Source organism: Gracilinanus agilis, chromosome 1 (assembly GCF_016433145.1).
Source record: "Gracilinanus agilis isolate LMUSP501 chromosome 1, AgileGrace, whole genome shotgun sequence".
NCBI lineage: Eukaryota > Metazoa > Chordata > Mammalia > Didelphimorphia > Didelphidae > Gracilinanus > Gracilinanus agilis.
Window position 1 is genome coordinate 287,808,715 of NC_058130.1, and position 17,393 is coordinate 287,826,107.

Below are 17,393 nucleotides of genomic sequence, written 5' to 3' on the forward strand. Positions count from 1 at the left end.
TCAATTAATTAAATAAAAATTTTCAATTAAAAAAAAAACTCCCAGAATTTGAATTAATCCTGTTATTACCTTAATAATTGCAAGATTGAGAAGGTTTTTCCACCTTGATTCAGGTAGTAGTGACAAAGTCAACAGCTGCTCATTGAGCTGTTCTGGTGAGTCATAATCTATTATTTCATCATTTGGCCCTTCAATTTCTTCTGAGAATTCTTCTTCTTTAAAGAAAAAAAGTCAGTAAAATAGACGCAGGCCAGATATATGGTGCTATTAATTATAAACACGTGTTCAACTTAAGTCCTTTTAAACTATAATTAAAAATGTTAAGTTTGAGATCATTCAAATATAATCAATCATATACTTGATACATATACTTTTTTTGGTAGGTGGTTTAAATGTGTCTATATATCAAATATTTTTCTATTATTGAAGTCCTTGAATACCTTATATGTCCTATTTTGTTTCCCTTCTGCCTTCTACCATATAGAATATATCTAAATACCTTCCCATTTCTATATGCCAAGTTACCATTTTTTCACCTTAAATCTTTACTCTAAGCACATTTCTCCGGTTAATCTCCTATTAAGTATTTTTTTTAACCCTTACCTTCCGTTTTGGAGTCAATACTGTGTATTGGCTCCAAGGCAGAAGAGTGGTAAGGGTAGGCAATGGGGGTCAAGTGACTTGCCCAGGGTCACACGGCTGGGAAGTGTCTGAGGCCAGATTTGAACCTAGGATCTCCCATCTCTAGGCCTGGCTCTCAATCCACTGAGCTACCCAGATGCCCCCTCCTATTAAGTATTTTAAATGAAGTTTATTTCCAAAGAGAAAAAAATCAAAATAATTTAAACTTCTTGCTTTATCTTTCAGTCATTTTTCAGTCAAATCTGACTCTTCATGACCCCTATTTCCGGTTGTCTTGGCAAAGATATTAAGAGTGGTTTGCTTTTTCCTTCTCTAAGCTCATTTTTCAGATAAGGAACAGAGGCAAATAAGTTTAAGTGACTTGCCTGGGGTCACAAAATTATTAAGTGTCTAAGACCAAATTTGAATTCAATCTTCCTGATTTCAGGGCCTATCCACTATCTATTTCATCACTCTCTCCACTGTACTACCTTTTATCCTTTTGCTTGTATTTCACTAACTGAATTACCTTTGTCTCAAACCTAATTACAATAAAACTCTACCATAGTCCTTATTTTCAGAGCACTAGACAACTATAAATATTCAATTAATTCAATTTAAAATTTTTTGTTTTTCTTTAAAAAAAAATTAATGACTAGTTTCTCAATATGACAATGCTATACGAGAAATCACACTCAAATCTGCCTAAAATACATGAAGCTCAAATATGGTCAGTTAATCAACTATACGTTTTAACAAAAGTTTTCTTATAATCATTATATTAACTCCCCAAAAAGCATATTACATCTTGTGATTACCTTGGATGTGGCAGGTACCAGGAAGCATTACAATAGCAGGAACATGATCTGCTGAAAGTGGCCGTAATGAAACAAGTGAATATAAGGAAATGTTAGACCTAAAAATTCAAAATAACACAAATAAATATTTAAAAAGGTGATAAAACCAGTTTGCACATAGTAACTTTCAAATGGCATATCTTTATATTTTAATACTATGCCTACAGATTCAGGTTATTCAATAACTAAGAGATTTAAGATATTTAGACTATTCACATGAAAATACTATTATATTGCATATATTGCTTTAATTCAATATGTGTATATTTGGGAAAATCAAAGCTGAAAAAAAATTACCTCTAATAAAGCAATTTTTAACAGAATCCTATACATTGGAGAAACTTGTTATTTAAAGGAACTTTGTGAAAATACCTTTTATAAGGTGAAATCTTTAAAGTAAATCTTTTTATGGGAGGGGTAAATACATTTCCCTACATAATTGGATTTGTTTAAAATTGGGCACAGTTGTAAAAGCCTATTTTAAACACCAAATATTGAACTTTGGTTTAAAAATGTGAGTAGATGACCCTGGTTTTAGCAATTATTTGGCAAAAGGAATGAAGATTTGTTTCTCTACCATAATTCAGAGTAATGGAGTTTTTTGTAAAATCACCACACTTGTAAACTTAAGCTATGTCAAGATTTTAAAGGATCATAGTAGAACCTGTTTAAAGTGGGAGGAGACATTAAAACTCATTTATTCCAAACCATTCATCTCAGAGATGAGAAATCCTAAGGTACAGAAGGAACTGACCTGCCTTAAGTCACAGCAGAGTCTGAATTTGAACTCAGCTCCCAGGACTCCAAATTCAAATCTCTTTCTACTGTACCAGCAAATAATCTAATTTAAAATCAAAGAACAAAGTTCTAGTGTAATTCATCGTAATGGAATCTGACCTGGAGCTTCAGAAACATTATAGACTTACTGTAAAATATATGAAAATAGGCAGTATGGCATAATAAAATGAACACAGGAATCTGAAGTCCAGATGTCTGAGTTTTCATCTTTGTTTCTGCTGCATGATCAAATAACTGACTTCTCTGGGTTTTTTCCATTCATAAAGTTGCTGGACTAGGTTCTTTAGTAGATTTACTTTTATTTCCAAGTTCAATTATTTTAGGCAATCTAGAACTCAGTCACTGAGATAAAGTGAACTTTTTTCTCAGAGGGGTAAACAGTACTAACTTCAACTAACATGTACTAAAGTTAGTATTTGCAAATTCTAAACTAAATATGTAAGATTTTTTCTTGATTCTCCAATTTAACAAGCATAATGACCTTATCCCTTTTTTCCTGGTTCCTCTGAAAACCTGCATCAATGCCCAACATAAGTGGAAAGTCAAATATAAAATACTAAAATAATAATGGCTAGTATGAAAATCCTGTAGGAGAACTGTGGGAATAATTCTTTACAAAACAAATTTTTATGAAGCACATTAGTGGTAGTTTACTAGTGACTGTAAAGTCATTTTTAATGAGTTTTTCTTCATGAAAGTATGATAAAATCAGGTGCTTCCGCCTGACATGACAAACATGAAAACTATGAAGACAATTTGAGCAGCTACATTTTTTATTGGGGGGAAAAAACAATATAAAGTACTTACCAAAGATAAATTCCAAGATTATCCACATGGGAAGTGGCCAGAAAGTCTCCAGTGGGAGACATAGTAAGACTAATAGGTGCTGAATCCACTAGGAAACAGTCTATAAGGCTAGTAGGGGGAAAAAAAACAAACATCCTTTTAAGGGGAAGACAAAGAACAAATAATGATTATCTAGAGGCCTCCTAAGCTTTTTGTCCCATTTACATTTCACCTAGTGGATATAATTTCCTCTTAGATTTTGCATAAATGAGGGACAAAGTATAGAACAGACCTCACAAGATTTTTACTTTGTAGCACTGTTCAATATCAATTAAGTTACCTGAAAATATTTCATTCTCATCTCTGTAATGATGAAAAATGGAAATGATGAAAAAAAGTAGGGATGAAGGAGAAATAGTATTCCCAGATCTCAAACTATATTATAAAGCAGCACTCAACAAAACATCTAATACTGGTTAAAAAATAGAGATGGGTGGAGTAGACTAGACATTCTAGACTAGAGATTCAGAAACAAAAGAACAATAACCTAACATTTGATAAAATGTAAAACATTATCTAAGAAATAAGATAATATGAAGTAACTATGATGTAAGAAACAGAGGTCTGCAATTGTAAGTTTACTTCATTTTTAGTTTATTACTTAACATAGTAAGCTGCAATTATTTGTACAATACTCAACATGTGCTTTCTTTCAGCCTCAAAATAGCATGTTCTTGAGACAACTTCACTTTTCCTTATCAACTTAGTATTCTTAAAATTCCTAACTTTCTTCAAGCCTCAACTGATATGCCACCCCTGCCCTTCTACAATTAGGGCTTACCTTCAATAGGAATTGCTTCCTACCATGCCACCCCCACCCCCTCCACAATAATATCTTTCAAACTCAGCACATTTGATAGCCAAATGTGTCTCATGATATTATTATTTCTTTTACACAATCACCAGAAAATTTGGGTTTTCCTTTCTAAAAGTCAAACTGATATCAGGTACAGGTTAATAATCCCAATGGAAGAAGGAAGCAGAGATAGGCAGGGTTATGAAAAATAATAAAATCCATCACCTCCTGCCTAACCTTCCTACCTTTCCTTTCCTCCCTTTTCAGAGGTTTTGGTTACCAATGAAAACAATTTTTTTTCTATTTCCCCACTCTATCCTCAGGTATATTCTCCAAGTAGTGGAGTTCTCAATTAAGTGATGACTTGGAAATTATACCCAATTCTTCATTAACTTTTTGATTAACTATTTGATTCCAAGGTCAAAAGCAAAGAATCTTTCCACAGTGGCTTACTATATAGATAAATAAAAATACTATTACAAATCTACTTACCACCCAGATGGAAGGTCCCAAATCCTAATTGAGCAATCCATTGAGCCACTTATTAACCAGCGACCATCAGGGCTGAAAGCCTTTAAACAAAAGTAATAAAATGCTCATTTTATAAATGCTAAGCAGTAGAAAAGACAACAGAACTGCTTAAGAATTAAATTAATGAATGAAAATTTATTGATCTCTACTATCCTATTATATAGTGGAGACTATACTAGACAAAAATGAAAAAATGAAAGTGTCTACCTTCAAGGAGCCTATATTCTAGGAGGGAAAGTGTGTGTGTATGTGTGTGTACATATACATAAATACATACAAAATTAATATAAGATAATGGTGGGGGGAGCACTGGCAGCTAGATAAGAGAGTGAGTTAGAAAGGCCTCAATAAAGAAAATGGCATTTGAATAGGGAATTCCAGAAAAGGGGGAGGAAGAGAATTAAGAAATAATTTAAATAAAATTTAGGCTGCCACAAGGGTTCTAGGTCCATATCTGCCATTAACTGTCAAGCAAGAGGGATGAAACACATGACCTATCTCTAAGGTCTTTCCCAGGTCTAAGACTTTAATGATTTGTTGCTTTTTAAAATTAAGATGTTTTGTACGAAGAACAATTTATCAAATTAAGAGTGTAGAGTACTAGTGTATCACTAGTGTTCTAAAAGTACTACAATATTTTTAAACACACCTTGAATAAGAAAATTGACATGCTAGTAATAAATGACTCATCACAACTGTTATCCAAAAATCTCTAATAATTACTAATCATATAATAATTTGTAAGTTACTTTTCTTAAAACAATCTTCTGCTATAGATGCAATAAATAGCAAATAAAAAATAGTTCAGAGAGTGACTTCTCCAAAGCCACGCAGTTGGCTGTAGTCAGAACATGAATGGAGATCTACTAACTTCAAGTCTAACATGCTTTTTCATGAAATCATGATGCCCAAACATTTTGTTACCTTAATTCCAATGGTAAAAGGAGTGTAAGCCTTTAGAATAGATACTGTCTCACTTTTGTACTTGAACTGAAAAATGTATTTCTTTGAAATAACTTATAATTCAGACTATCACTTCCCAACTCCATCCAAATAAGTAAAACTTTAGATGAGAAAAAAAAAATTTCTGAAATAATGATAAAGGTTCTAAACAATTAAGAATAGTGGGGGCCAGCCTTTCCATCCATGCTGTCCTCCCAAGGAGCAGTTTTTCACCCATGCTGTTCTACCTAAGAGGCTGTTCTACCTATGTTCTCCTCCTGGCCAGATTCAACATTACTTTCTAAATTAATAAATCTCTCTTATTTTTAAGCTAAAAAAAAATTAAGAATATTTCCAATCTTGTTTGTTCATAGCTTTTAAAAAATCTTACTTTCTTCCTTGCTCTGAAATATTTTATTCTGCAGTGTTTTGAAGGACTAATTGGAAATGTGTGAAAAATAAAACTCAAAAGTTGGTAAAGATGTATGAAAAAATCAAAAGTTATGTTCAAGATAATCCTGGGTTTGGCTACAAATGCTTGTGGTTTAGTTTCCCATATGTATCCAGGACATCAAATCTAGGTTTCTGGCTCTGCCATTAACCCAGCAATGGTGAATGTATGGCACAGGTACCAAAGATGGCACACAGTCACCCTTACCCCACCCCCAGAGTTCATTACTAGAAACGTAGAGGGAAAAGAGCGGAGCTGCTCACTTCCCCCTCTCCATGCTGCCTGATGACATTTTTTCATATCCCCTGCCCCTCCACCCAGTAGTCCAATGAGAGCACACAGGGGGGTGGGCGGCTCACAGAGCTGGAGGGGAACAGAACACTCAGGTTGCTCCACCCCCCTTCTCTATACTCACTGAGGAATCCTCACTTCACCCACCCCTCCCACCAACAGTCCAATGGAAGCACTTCCTCGCTCCTCACTCCCTGTGTGGAGTAAAGGAGGAGAGCAGGGGCATGGCACTCAGTCTGGGGGGGGGGGGGGAGGGGGGGCCCTGTACTCCATCTCTAAAAGGTTCACCATCACTGCCCTTACTTAAGTCTCAATTTCTTCGTGTGTAAAATGAAGAAGTAAAAAGAACTGAACTGAAATGAATTGTGATCCCTTTCCTACTCTTAGGTTTATGGTATCTGACCTAAAAGATTTTGAAAAGGTTCTGAAAAAGCATAACTTACTACACTCAACATATTGGTATTGTTATACAGAACTGCAACTGTCAGAGGTATTTTTACATTGAATTGAGAGGGACATTTTCACATCAATAAATTTATTTTGTTTCTCAAATAAATGTTAGTTTTTCTTAAAAATTTTTAGACAAACAAAATTCATCTTGGATTTCACAATGTTAAATGAATAGCACCAATTTCCTGGAGAAATAATGGCATCTTCTATTTTTTTAAAATTTGCTTTAAACAATCATTTGCGCAAAATAAAAAACTACTTGGAATATTTTCTCCCATAAAAAACAACCAATTTTAGTTCTATGGTCTTCATAAATTTCTATATCCTGTCTATAATTTTAACTTAATACGAGTCCATTTTAGTATATTCCACTTTTAGAAAAAATTTAAAGTTCATTAACAGAAAGAAGTAACTTTTGCTCTATCAAATAAAATTACCATGTCATTTATCTTGCCTTGGTGTCCAAAAAACTCTCTGACCGTCTTTCTGGTTTCTATGTCTAGAACACTTAGACTGAAGTCATCTGAGGCAATTCCCAGGATGCCACTGACAAAAGAAGTACATAATTAAAAATAAAAAAATCAATGACAAAAACCACAAGTGAAGAAGTAATCTTCTATTATTAAATTTTACCTTAGTAAGAATCAAATAAAATGTTCTCTATATTATTCGTAGCAATGATACTGAATTTGAGACAAATCTGGGATTCTACTAGTAGAGTATAAGCAAATTATGGATTTTTGTAGAAACATTACATAAAGATCAAAGAATTCAACTATGTAAAAAATATCATACATAATAGAAAAAAGCAAGTAGAAAGACATAAAAATGACATATGAATAACCTGATGAATATTACTCTATAGCTACCCATTTATCTACTTATTTATGTACAAAATTTCAAGTATCTTCAACTTCTTCAGTGTAGGATTCTCCCTTAATTGATTATAACTTTTCTATAACTTACTGAGCAGCTATGGGCGAAAATGTCTTTTCATCCTATATGATAAAGAAGGGACATATCTCCAATATCGTGAAGTCCTTATTCTTTTAATGTTGCAAAGGTAACAGGTATATCACTCAATTCCTTGTTCTTATATTACTGACACTAATTCTTGTATGAAGTCATCACCAGTAACAGCAGCAGACTACTTAGGGCCACCACAAACTACCAGACCATTTGAAATTTGGATTCTTCAGAGACTCTGATGGTTCATAAGGATATACCATCATTAGGCAAATTACAGATGTTAAAAAGATTATATTTTTGTGTCCTTGAAATGTTTGAAGCTGTTGAAAAGTGCTACATTATTGGAAACCACTCTTAATTTCCTCCTCCAATTCAATTCTGGGCACAGCTCATTATCACATCTATACCTTTCCAAGATACCCATATACACATCACCTTGACAATCTATATCAACTGCAGGATGCCCACTAGGACAATAAGCATTCTTCATTTACTTTTTTCTATGTAAATAATCAAACGTTTTCCCTAAAGGTCAAAGATCTTGTTAAGGAAGCTGAGAGGTGGTGATGGGATTCACAGTGTTCCAAGATTCCATGCAATCAATAATCTGAAATTAGCATCCGACACATAATAAGTGTTTATTTCTGATTTTATCTATCAAAGATTCTTGTATGACTATATCTATATGATATACATTATTTTTGAAAGATTGCATTTTGCTCCACCAAATCAAAAGGTTTCTTTTTTTAAAAAGTTAACAAAAAAATTAGTGGGATGCTGTATTCGCTACTTTTTTCATTTAACTGTGTAACTATGAAGACACAGTCTGTTGTAGAAAACTGTCTGCAAAAGTCCTTAAGAATTCATAGTAGTGGGGGGGCAGCTGGGTAGCTCAGTGGAATGAGAGCCAGGCCTAGAGACGGGAGGTCCTAGGTTCAAATCTGGCCTCAGCCACTTCCCAGCTGTGTGACCCTGGGCAAGTCACTTGACCCCCATTGCCTACCCTTACCACTCTTCTGCCTTGGAGCCAATACACAGTATTGACTCCAAGACGGAAGGTAAGGGTTAAAAAAAAAAGAATTCATAGTAGTATTTAAATTCTTTTCTTCTTCCACTGATAATAGAATATCTATTTGGTGATAGTTGAGGAAGAAAGCTGGTGGTCATCAATAATACTCAAGAAGGAAGTGCACCAAATGGAGGTAAACAAAATGAATTCAACCAAATTTCTAATTATCCTCATTTTCCCCCAAAAGCATATCTCTTCTGTAATAGCAACCTCTGAGAAGAAGATGGAGATCAACATGATTAACAACTGACAGTTATGGATTTTGGAATTTACCCAGATGCCATGGGCCAAGGGGCAAAAGAGAGTTGCTGCCACCACTATAAAAGCAGAGGAGCTGATCCTTTCAGAGCTCTCATTCTTGAGAACAAGGACCCTGGTGGTGGGAGGTTAGGCCTATAGACCTGCTCTAGTACCTGTATCCTATTGCTCTGATTATTAATTCATCAATTGCTAAATACAGATGAGAGATATACCAAACATATAATTACTAAGAAGAACTTCATCAAACCTTGCTCCACCTGGTCAAGGCCACAGCCGGGCCTGACCAGGGCCAGAGAGGGAGAAGGAACCTTTCCAGCCAACTGCAAACTTGATTAACAATTGATTATACAACATTAGCACCTGTAGTCTAGTATAGTCATCCCAACACCATCTTCCTTATCCTTGATCTGCCCCTTGAGTTATTATAATTAAATCCTTGAACTTATTCAGGTGAAGGCTATTATTATTTTAAAGATCAGTTTAATAGTCTTGCATCCAAGGGGAAGAGGAACACTTCAGTTAAGTTGCAGTCACACCATTATCCAACATCATCAATATTATTCTCACTATAAACATCTATCCATTAACCCAACCCCAAGCCAAGTTGCCAGAGAAGCTGTGTGAGTCAATTCACAGGTTCTCACTTAGTTACTTAGGTTTGGGCACTGTAAGTGGGACTGATGCTCAGCTGAGTAGTAAATATTGGTGGGCCTGGTGTATACCTAGGCTTCCCATCCTTACTTAGGCCCTTATACCATCTGAGGATCTTGGGCCATCTCTTTATCAGGCCCAAATACAGAAGCACCATACCACCCATAACACTTCCTTTTTTCATATTTTCAAAGATATCCTTGATAAACAATTTTTATAAAGTTTTACAAAGATGAGAAATTGAGCATTATAGTTCTATATTTATCAACAATCTCTTGATCACTTTTTTTGTGATTACTTAAAATCATTTAGTATCCATCCTTCCTTCTTTAGAATGTAAGTTCCTTGAGAGAAGGGATTTTCATCCTTTGGTTTTTTCACACCTAGCACCTAATATGGTCCTTAGAACACAAGAGGCATTTAGTAAATACTTATAATCTTTAAAAAACTGATCCTTCAAATGCCTTAAAAACCAGCACAGATTTCTTCTATTTGTACATGGTTTAATTCAACTGTTTTTAAGTTCAATTTTTATAACCCATAATGTGGGCTGAGGTGTTACAAATGTAATAGCACTGTCACATGTGATGGAAAAGGATAACTATAAAAATTTGTTCCATTTTTCATCTGTGTGTTGGTCTGCCTTCACTCACTTTTTTTTTTTAAACCCTTGTACTTCAGTGTATTGTCTCATAGGTGGAAGATTGGTAAGGGTGGGCAATGGGGGTCAAGTGACTTGCCCAGGGTCACACAGCTGGGAAGTGGCTGAGACCGGGTTTGAACCTAGGACCTCCTGTCTCTAGGCCCGACTCTCACTCCACTGAGCTACCCAGCTGCCCCCCTTCACTCACTTTTAACTAAATTTGATCTTAGGATAATTGATTTAATTGGGTCTAATTTATTACTTATACCAAACAAGTTTACTGCAGAATTCAACATTTGATATTTGGGAGGTACAGCTGCTCACTAAACCATTTTGTATTTTAAACTGATTTGACCTTTAGATGCCACGTCTCTACTTAGCAAAGAATTGTTTGCTGGCTTAAGGCTGCCTCATTCCTGTTGGTCTCCACACTGTGGTAAATGCTTCTGTAATAAGGAAATATTATGTCACTAATGAAGAGGCTTGTATTTGAAGGCACTGGGAGGTCTCAGTTGACTCTTTTAGGCAGGGGGGCTATCTCTTTAACACAGGATGACTTGGGTCAGCCAGAGATTGTGTGAGCCTGGCTGAAATGTTTTAGTCAGCCTCCCTGCTATCTCTAAGCTCCCTTGAGGGGAGGAGTAAAGAGCCCCTCCCTTCTGGAGAGAAACTCTTAGCCTACAGGAAGTGAAAGCTGGTTCACTTCCTGACCAAGATGGATGCCTGGCTTAGCCCTCAAGAAATAAAGTAAAGTTATTCTTTCCCTCTTCAGCCTTGGCCCTAGTTGTTGGTATAATGAAATCACCAGAAACTCTTTGAATAAAGGCCAAAAGGGTTTATTAAAGCCAAGGGTAAGCTGAGGGAGGAGGGTTAGGGTCTGGAACTGTTGCTAGGGTTGAAGCCAGTGCTGGGGGGTGGGGGGTTGAGGGGGGTCACAGAAGGTAGAAGTCAGGCTAAGAGAACCAGCCCCTCAGCCAGGGATTAATTTCACTGTCCTGATGTAATGAAGTCTAGCAGAGATTACTAAACTAGGTGATGGCTTGGTTTAAGGTTATCCCTGCCTGCCTATAGAAGCTAGTTCCCACGATCTCCACCCTCCAAAAATTCCCTCCTCCCAGGGCCCAATGGGGAGATCCAGGGGATAGCAGGATGTCAAGGGAGAGGTCAAAGGAAATCTGCCAAAAGCCCCATAGTTGGTTCTGCAGGAATATTTATAGTCCCAGCTCTAACAGTTTTTGGCTGTGAGACCACCAGTCAGGCTGGGTCAGCATTCTGTTTCCTCAACTGTCAGGGTTGCCTCTGTTGGTTTTGCAAAATGCAAGAGATTCTTGCAGCAACCCTGAATTACATTTCATACTAGGTTACACTTCTAGAGGAAATAGTGATATGAATCAATTTCTCTTCTTTTATCCATTTTTCATTTTCTTCAACATCAATATCTTGTTTCATTGGGTTAAGTTACACTGCTCATACTATCTTTTTCTCATCTTTACCCTTTCTTGCAACTTGATAATATCCTAAAGTAGTTGGTGGTCTGACTACAAACATAAAGCTGATTCAGAAATTATTCCTACAATGGAAGAAAGTAATTTCTAGTATGTTAAGATATGGCCAATTTAATTTTTGTGATGCTATATGGTTTGCTATGTCAAGCATCTTTTGACTCTCTTAAACACATAAGATTTCTGAAAAAAGGGCCTCTTTAATTTCTTAATATGGAACTTTGTTTTCCAGCTTTTTTACTGTCCTCCAATATAGTATGCCTGCTTACCTTCACAAAATTATATACTCTCAGAATTGGATGAGATCACAGAAGCTATCTAGTCCTCCCTATATCCTATAATATATCTGTGTGGTCATCCGGCCTTTTGCTCGTTCTCATGAAGTCCTGGGACAGGCCATTCTACTACTGAACAGCTCTAATTTAAAATTTTCCCCTGCTTCGAACTTAATTCTGCCTCTTGGCAATTTCATTCCATTATATCTAGTTTTGCCATTTGGAGATTCTGTATTGAAAGTATGGTTTGGATGATCTAATTAAATTCTTTACCCTTTCAATCTCTGTAAAAGATGTTAGCACATAAATATCTTCAGAACTGTTCCTTTGATTTTAGACTCAGCATGTGATCCACAAAGAAAGCATATAACCAAATGTCCCATGAAATGGGGGTACCTTTAGATAAAACCAACCATGGGGCAGCTGGGTAGCTCAGTGGAGTGAGAGTCAGGCCTAGAGACAGGAGGTCCTAGGTTCAAACCCGGCCTCAGCCACTTCCCAGCTGCGTGACCCTGGGCAAGTCACTTGACCCCCATTGCCCACCCTTACCAATCTTCCACCTATGAGACAATACACCGAAGTACAAGGGTTTAAAAAAAAAAAAACAACCAAATTAGCTCCTTCTTTCTTAAAGGAAAGTTTGTCGACTGTCCTTCCATTTAGCTGCAACTTCTTTGTTTTCTAGTTTCATTTATAAAAAACCATGTTAACAATTAATGGAATTTAGTCCCTCCAATAATAGACAGATCTATTGGTTGCTATTAACTCCTGCTACTCCACTTACCACTATTCAAATATGAAGAACAGGACTTCGAGGGGCAACTAAGAGGCACAACAGATAGTGAGGCAGGCCTGGAGTTGGGTAGATCTGGGTTCAAATGTGGCCTTAGATACTTTCTATGCGGGCTACTCTGAGCAAGTCACTTAACCACGTTTGCCTAGACCTTGTAGTCTAGAACTTCTATTTTAGAATTGTTACTAAGACAGAAAGTAAAATGAAAGGCAAGGAAAAGAAAGGAAGGAAGGAAGGAAGGAAGGAAGGAAAGGAAGGAAGGAAGGAAGGAAGGAAGGAAGGAAGGAAGGAGGAAAAGGAAGAAAAGGAAGAAAGAAAAGGAAGAAAGAAAAGAAAGAAAAGGAATAGGACAAGAATCATTTTATATTTTCTGTTTAATGGACTACCATGGCCAAAGTACTTCTCTATCAGCCAACTTCTTCCTACTAAGCTATATTGTTCTTTAAATGCTCAGTCAAGAGAAGTTTGTTTTCAAAGATATTGCAGATTTATGCAACCTGCCAGAGTTAATGTTTCACTAAGTCAACATAGTAGCAGCAGTAGTGTAGTAGATAGAGTTCTGAGCCTTGGGTCAGGAAGTCTTGAGTTTAAATTCAGTATAGACACTCACTAGCTAAATAACCCCAGGCAAGTCACTTATTCTATATATGGTTTCAAGTTTCCTCAGCTGTAAAGTAGGCTAGTAATGATATCTGACTCACAGTTATTATGAGGATCAAATGAAAAAGTGCTTAGCACAGCATCCAGACCAATGCTTTGTCTCTTCCCTTCCCCTTGTAGTGATAGAGGTTAGAAGATTAATAAGTTAAGAGGTTGCAAAGGATTTTGCAAGCTCTATAAGTCCTCATACAGATTGGAATGGCTATGCCAAGGGTTTGGAATGTGGAGTATCTAAGCAAAAGTTCTTGGACTGACAGTTGAGAACACTGGATGGGTAAAAGAGCTGAAACTGAGTTTTTGACTTGGTCTGGATTGTTTGAAGCTAGAGCTGTGTTTTTTCCTCGAGAAGAGAGACTTAAACTTGGTTTTGTCCCACTGCTGATATTTCAAGAAGAAAGAAGGAAAGCTGATTCACAGGAAGATCCTTTTGGCAGCAAAATCTTAAGCTGGTCTTAAGATTTAGCTTGGACTTCTTTCCCAGGCCATGTTTGGTCTGAGAGAGATTTGAACCATCCTAAAAGGTTTCCTGATTCCTGTCTTCAGAAACCACCAAGAAGACAGACAGTGAGTAAAGACCAACCCTTTGTTTTGTGGGCAATTTGAGATTTTCCCTCATTGCCAAGTAACTAGTAGGCCAGACATTTTAGACCTACCAGGGCCAATCTGCTTGGAGGCAAAGTATAGATACCTAAGTTAATAGTTTCCCTTAGTGATAGACAGTCAGATTAGCATTTCATTTGGATTTTGAATAGTTAGTTGATAGGGAGAGAGTGAACCTTGGAAGACCAGAAGCAGCCTTCTGGGAAAAGCTTAGAAAGTTTAGTTTGACAGGGACTCCTTTTTATTAATCTTTTTATACTTAATTTTATATAAATATATATATTTTTATAGAGCCCTTTGCTCTCCAAACTAATTGTGTGTTCTGGCCTAGTCAGGAGTACTAACTTCTCAACTGACATTTATTTCTTCAGTCTCAAATTTATTTCTAAACCCTTCAACAGAATCCAGGTGATATGACTGTCAAGGCACTGAGTAACTAATATAGAAGTGATCTAATGTAATGAAAGATACTAAAGACATGGGAAAAATCTCAGACCTTGTGAACCCTGAAAAAAAGGTGACAGAGAATTTTATGATCTCCCAATCTAAATACTTATTATAACATCTACAAAAAAAATCTTTGAGTCATCTAAACATAATTTGGGTGTACCTTCAATAAAGGCATATCCAAAAATAAATACAAGGTAATTTGTAAAAGCCTTGGGTAGAAAAACTTCAGGTAGAAGGTAAGAAGTGAGCTACAACTTGAGGTAAAATAAGTATTCTGAGAACAAGAGAATAGGAAGGAGTACAATACTGGCATGGATAAAAGCAAACTTATATAAGGAAGAGTAAATTCAATGTGCACAAAAGGGAATAATGTATATTAAAACTAGTAGGTTGGGGCTGGGTTGTGAAGTGTGTTGAATATCAAAAAGAGCAATAATAGAGAATCCCTGAAGTTAATTGAATAGGAGAGGATGGGGAGAACGGAATCCTCTATATGATTAATGCAAAGACATGAAGAATAATAGTTCCCCATGACCTGCATACATATTCATGAGCTTACAAGATTTTTTAAAGGTAAATTGAGAAGTATATTACACATATAAATTAAGAGATATAACCAGTAATTTCTGCAAAAAGTAGATGGAATACTTTATTTAAAAGTAACATCATAAGTATTTCACGATGCTTTGTACACGTTGTTCTGATTTAAGCACTCGAGTTAAACCTATATAATTCTTGTCCTTAAAGAATCCGTAACCTAATTTTAAAGTTAAAAAAGGCTCACCTGCACTTCCTAGCTGTGTGACCCTGGGCAAGTCACTTAACTCCCATTGCCTAGCCCTCACCACTCTTCTACCTTAGAGCCAATATATTGTAGTGATGTTAAGACGGAAGGTAAGGGTTAAAAAAAAAAAAAGACTCACCTATCTCTATGCAGCAGCATGATGCTTGGAGACGAACTCAGGTTTGTAGTGTGAATTAACATTTTAGTCTTAAAGTTCCAGAATTTGAGTAATCCTTCACTACCAGCTGTAATTGTTAACTGGTTTAATCCATCTACTGCTACTCCTCTAACAGCGCCTTCATGGGCTTTAAAGTAAATGCAAAATAAAATTCATTTTACACACACACACACACACATACACACACACACACACACACACAGATGTATGTATATATACACATACATAAAAACATTAGCAGTTTCAGAATAGTTTAGAGGGAAAAAATTGCTGTCATATAAAAGCTCATTCTTTCATTCAATAACATTACTGAACACCTATTATTAACTTAACAGAAATCATTATTCCATGTGTTTATCACAACAAAATATTTTTAAGAAAGCAGACATGAATCTCATTAATAAAGTAGTGATTGCTATTATTATTATGGCTAAAGTTCATCATTCCACAAAGATAATTCCAAAGATTAGCACAAGATATTACAGTACAAACTTGTTTTCTGAAACTTGAAACTCCACAAAATATGAACTTTCTAAATGGGTTAATAATTTCACTCTATTTGAATATTGCAACATCAAAATTTGGAAGAGACTTAAAAATCAAACCAAGTGAAAGGACCAAATCAAAAAAATTAGACTCTCAAAAGAACTGGAAGAAATCTGAGAGGTCAACTAATCCAAAACATACCTGTCAAGATTCTCCTTTATAGGGTAACTTACAAGGTTAGACTTTGCTTTAAGACCTCCAGTGAGGGGGAATCCACTACTTCTTAAGACAGATCATCCCACCTTTGAAAAGCTCTAATGCTATTCAAATACTCAAGGAGTACATTATAATTTAGGAAAAGTCAAGTTAGCTTTCAGTCTAAGCCATGACTGTATACTTTTAAAAAGTAAAAAAATACAATTTCACAATTATTTGAATCTGTATTCCCTAAATTGTAATTTTTATTTTAGACTATAAAGGCCTATATTTTTATTCATTGATATTAGTACACAATTCCACAACAAGTTATCACAGCTTCAGTTAAAAAAAAAAAACAGAACAAAAGCCTACCTTATCAAATTGAAATTTGAAAATTTGAAAATGTTACCTTTTTTCATTCCAAATGAACCTCGATGCATACCAGACTGCATGTTATAGACATCAACATTTCCAGATGTAAGCCCAATTACAGCAAAATTTCCACAGGGGGTGATATCTATAGCCTTTGGAGAAAATTATAAGAAAGAAACTAAAAAACAAATATATAAGTGCATGGTAATTAACAACTGCTATAGTCAACGATCCTTGAAAAGTTAATAAGTAGAGACAATGGAATTGGGGGTTAGAAAACCCAAGTTAGGAATTGTGCTAACACAAGTCTTTTCAACATGGAAAAAAATCCCTAGCCTACCTCTCAGTTTCCTTATCTATTTCATTCGAAGCCATCCCAACTTTTAATTAACTTATTATTCAAAAATAACTTAATAAGTTATGCCTACTGTGTGAGCAGTGTGTGTGTGTGTGTGTGTGTGTGTGTGTGTGTGTGTGTGTGTGTATAAAAAAACATAATGTCTCCTTTGCTTCACTACCTACTACCCCTCCTCCTTCAACATCCTGCAATTTGGCTTCTAGCTTGAATCTTTTGAAAGTATTCTCAAAGGTTATTAGGTTATTATTATTTGTAATAGTTATATATAATATAAAAATTATAAAGTTATAAATATAAATAAATATAAAAAATATAAAGGTTATTATTATTCTCAAAGGCAATTAGGAAGTAAGAAATTACTTCCTAATTGCCATATATTAATAGCTTCTTTTCAAGTCTCCATCCTCTATGAAGAATGGAGTCATATAAAGTTTTTCCTATTGTTATTATTCTTTCCTTCTGACACTCTCTCAAAAGATCATCCAACTTCTAATCATTTCAGCTCTACATTGTATCTCATGACTGTCTCCTTCCTCTTTTTTCTCAAGGCCCTCACCCCAT

The 17,393-nt window shown here is 35.6% G+C and overlaps 1 protein-coding gene across 1 annotated transcript in view; it reads right to left on the minus strand.

The window, feature by feature from the left end:
• Positions 1-17,393, minus strand: part of WDR36 (WD repeat domain 36) — a 68,451-nt gene that overhangs the window by 8,536 nt on the left and 42,522 nt on the right. The window contains exons 12-18 of the mRNA XM_044680123.1: positions 16,512-16,637; positions 15,380-15,545; positions 7,021-7,129; positions 4,411-4,490; positions 3,084-3,191; positions 1,440-1,537; positions 70-215 (exon numbers count right to left, since the gene is read on the minus strand). Coding sequence (XP_044536058.1) covers positions 70-215; positions 1,440-1,537; positions 3,084-3,191; positions 4,411-4,490; positions 7,021-7,129; positions 15,380-15,545; positions 16,512-16,637 — 833 coding nt within the window. The remainder of the gene's footprint in view (positions 1-69; positions 216-1,439; positions 1,538-3,083; positions 3,192-4,410; positions 4,491-7,020; positions 7,130-15,379; positions 15,546-16,511; positions 16,638-17,393) is intronic.